Source organism: Crocuta crocuta, unplaced genomic scaffold, assembly GCF_008692635.1.
Source record: "Crocuta crocuta isolate KB4526 unplaced genomic scaffold, BGI_CrCroc_1.0 scaffold35, whole genome shotgun sequence".
Taxonomy (NCBI): domain Eukaryota; kingdom Metazoa; phylum Chordata; class Mammalia; order Carnivora; family Hyaenidae; genus Crocuta; species Crocuta crocuta.
Genome location: NW_027530625.1, coordinates 5,716,384 through 5,718,216, shown reverse-complemented (window position 1 = coordinate 5,718,216; position 1,833 = coordinate 5,716,384). Strand labels below are relative to the sequence as shown.

The 1,833-nt window shown below is 68.5% G+C and overlaps 1 protein-coding gene across 1 annotated transcript in view; it reads left to right on the top strand.

The window, feature by feature from the left end:
- Window positions 1-1,833, top strand: part of SH3GLB2 (SH3 domain containing GRB2 like, endophilin B2) — a 17,977-nt gene that overhangs the window by 12,053 nt on the left and 4,091 nt on the right. The window contains exon 6 of the mRNA XM_077768464.1: window positions 1,763-1,825. Coding sequence (XP_077624590.1) covers window positions 1,763-1,825 — 63 coding nt within the window. The remainder of the gene's footprint in view (window positions 1-1,762; window positions 1,826-1,833) is intronic.

Sequence of the window (1,833 nt, the reverse complement as noted above, 5' to 3'; positions counted from 1 at the left end):
CCCTCCTGCCCCCCCCCCCCGGCTCTGTCCCCAGGCTCTGCCTGGGCATGGCTCCCCCTTACTAACTTCCCCGCGCGCTGCTCCAGTGCCGGTCCCGGGGGTGCCCTGACGGAACCCCGGGGCTGGACCGCCCACCTGCTCAGGGGCACGGACCGGGGGCCTTTTCAGGTTAGCCCCACGATGGGGTTGGGCCAGGACCTCAGCTTCTCTGTTCACCCTCACTCAGCCCGGCCAGGCCAGCGGGCGCAGCGGGGCGCAGTGTGACCAGCGCAAGGCCAGGGTGGGGAGAGCGGGCCTGACAGCGCGCACACTCCGGGCATGCCAGGCCGCCTGGGGGGCCCGGGGCCCGGAGGCCACCTTGTGCTCTGAGGCGGGGACTCCCAGGTCCAGGGAAGGCCGGGGGTACTGCCACCAGGGGTGCCTGCCCAGCTCTCAGCTGCCCGTGAGGGTTCTAGCCCCAAGCCTTCCTTGCGTCCCCCTCCCACCGTGTGGCCACTCGGGGCCATGGACCCTGGGCCTGCGCTGCCCCTGGGGACAGCCAAGGGCAGGGTCTCACTCCTCCAGGTGTCCGGGGCCAGATCGGAGGCAGGGCTCAGCCACTGGAGTCTCGCGGTGGTTGGGTAGGCTGCCCTGCGGCCACAAGCATGACCTGTCACCTGGACAGGACAGTCGTCCCCCTCCCCCAGGGCCGGACCATCTCTCTGGAGACCCTCGGGCAGAACAAGCCGTCCTCCGTCAGCCAGGCCAGGGGAGTCTTCCCTTAGTCACTTGTCCAGTTGTCCGGCCCGGACAACCTCTGGCCTTTGGCTCAGACCAGGCTGGCCCCCTGCAGAGCTGGGCCCCGAGCAGCCCGGGTGCGGCGAGCCCGGCGGGGCACACACCCTCACCCAGCCCGCTAAACACATGTACACGCGCGCAGAGCGGGACTCCTTCCGGAGGGCAAGGTCAACTGCCCACCCGCCACTTGCTGTCCCCTTTCGCTGGGGCCCTGGGGGGGGGGGACCTGCTCCCGCCTGCGCTGTGGACTCACTAACTCTTTGTTTTTGTTCCTTTCCGTTCTGCTTTGGGTAACTTGGCTCAGTGTGAGGGAGATGTGAGTATCCCTGTCCCACGTGCTGTGCTGCTTCCGGTCTGCCCGTCCCGCCTCGGGCCGCGGTGCCAGGGCCGCCCGGGGGCGCCCTGGGCATTTTGCAAGCAGCTGGCCTCCCCACCAGAGCTTCTGCCACGCGTAGCCTCTGGTTGAGGGGGGTGCCGGGCACTGGAGCCTGTGAGTCAGCTTTTTGCAAATGTGGAAAGCCTGTCCCTCTGTCCATCCGTGCATCCATCTGTCCATCTTGGGGGGGGGCGGGGCTGGTCCTTGCTGCAGGAGTGAGAGGCCGTGCCGCGTGGAGATTCCAGGATGGAGAAAGCTGGGGTGGGGGATGGGTTTTGTCTGGACGACTGTGGTTCCAACTGGGGCATCTGGGGGAGAGGGGGGTCCGGGAGGAGGGCGTCAGGCCGTCTGCGACTCACCCGGAGGCCCCCTAGCTCCTGCTCTCCTGGGCTCCCGGCGCCACCACCCACTTGGTCTTTGTCTCACTCTCCGTGTCCCTGAGCCCACCTGGCCCCCAGGAGTTGGAGCAGGGACAAGGGGGCCGCGTGGCACGTGTCTGCAGCCTCCTGTCCCTTGGGCCGGGGCTCCCGGCCTCTCCCTGTGGGAGACTCTGGGGTGGCGCCCGGCCCCATGTGACCCCCCTTCCCCCCCGTGACCTCTTCCCGCCAGACGGTGCCTGACTTTCAGGAGACTAGACCTCGTAATTACATTCTCTCGGCCAGCGCCTCCGCGGTAAGCGC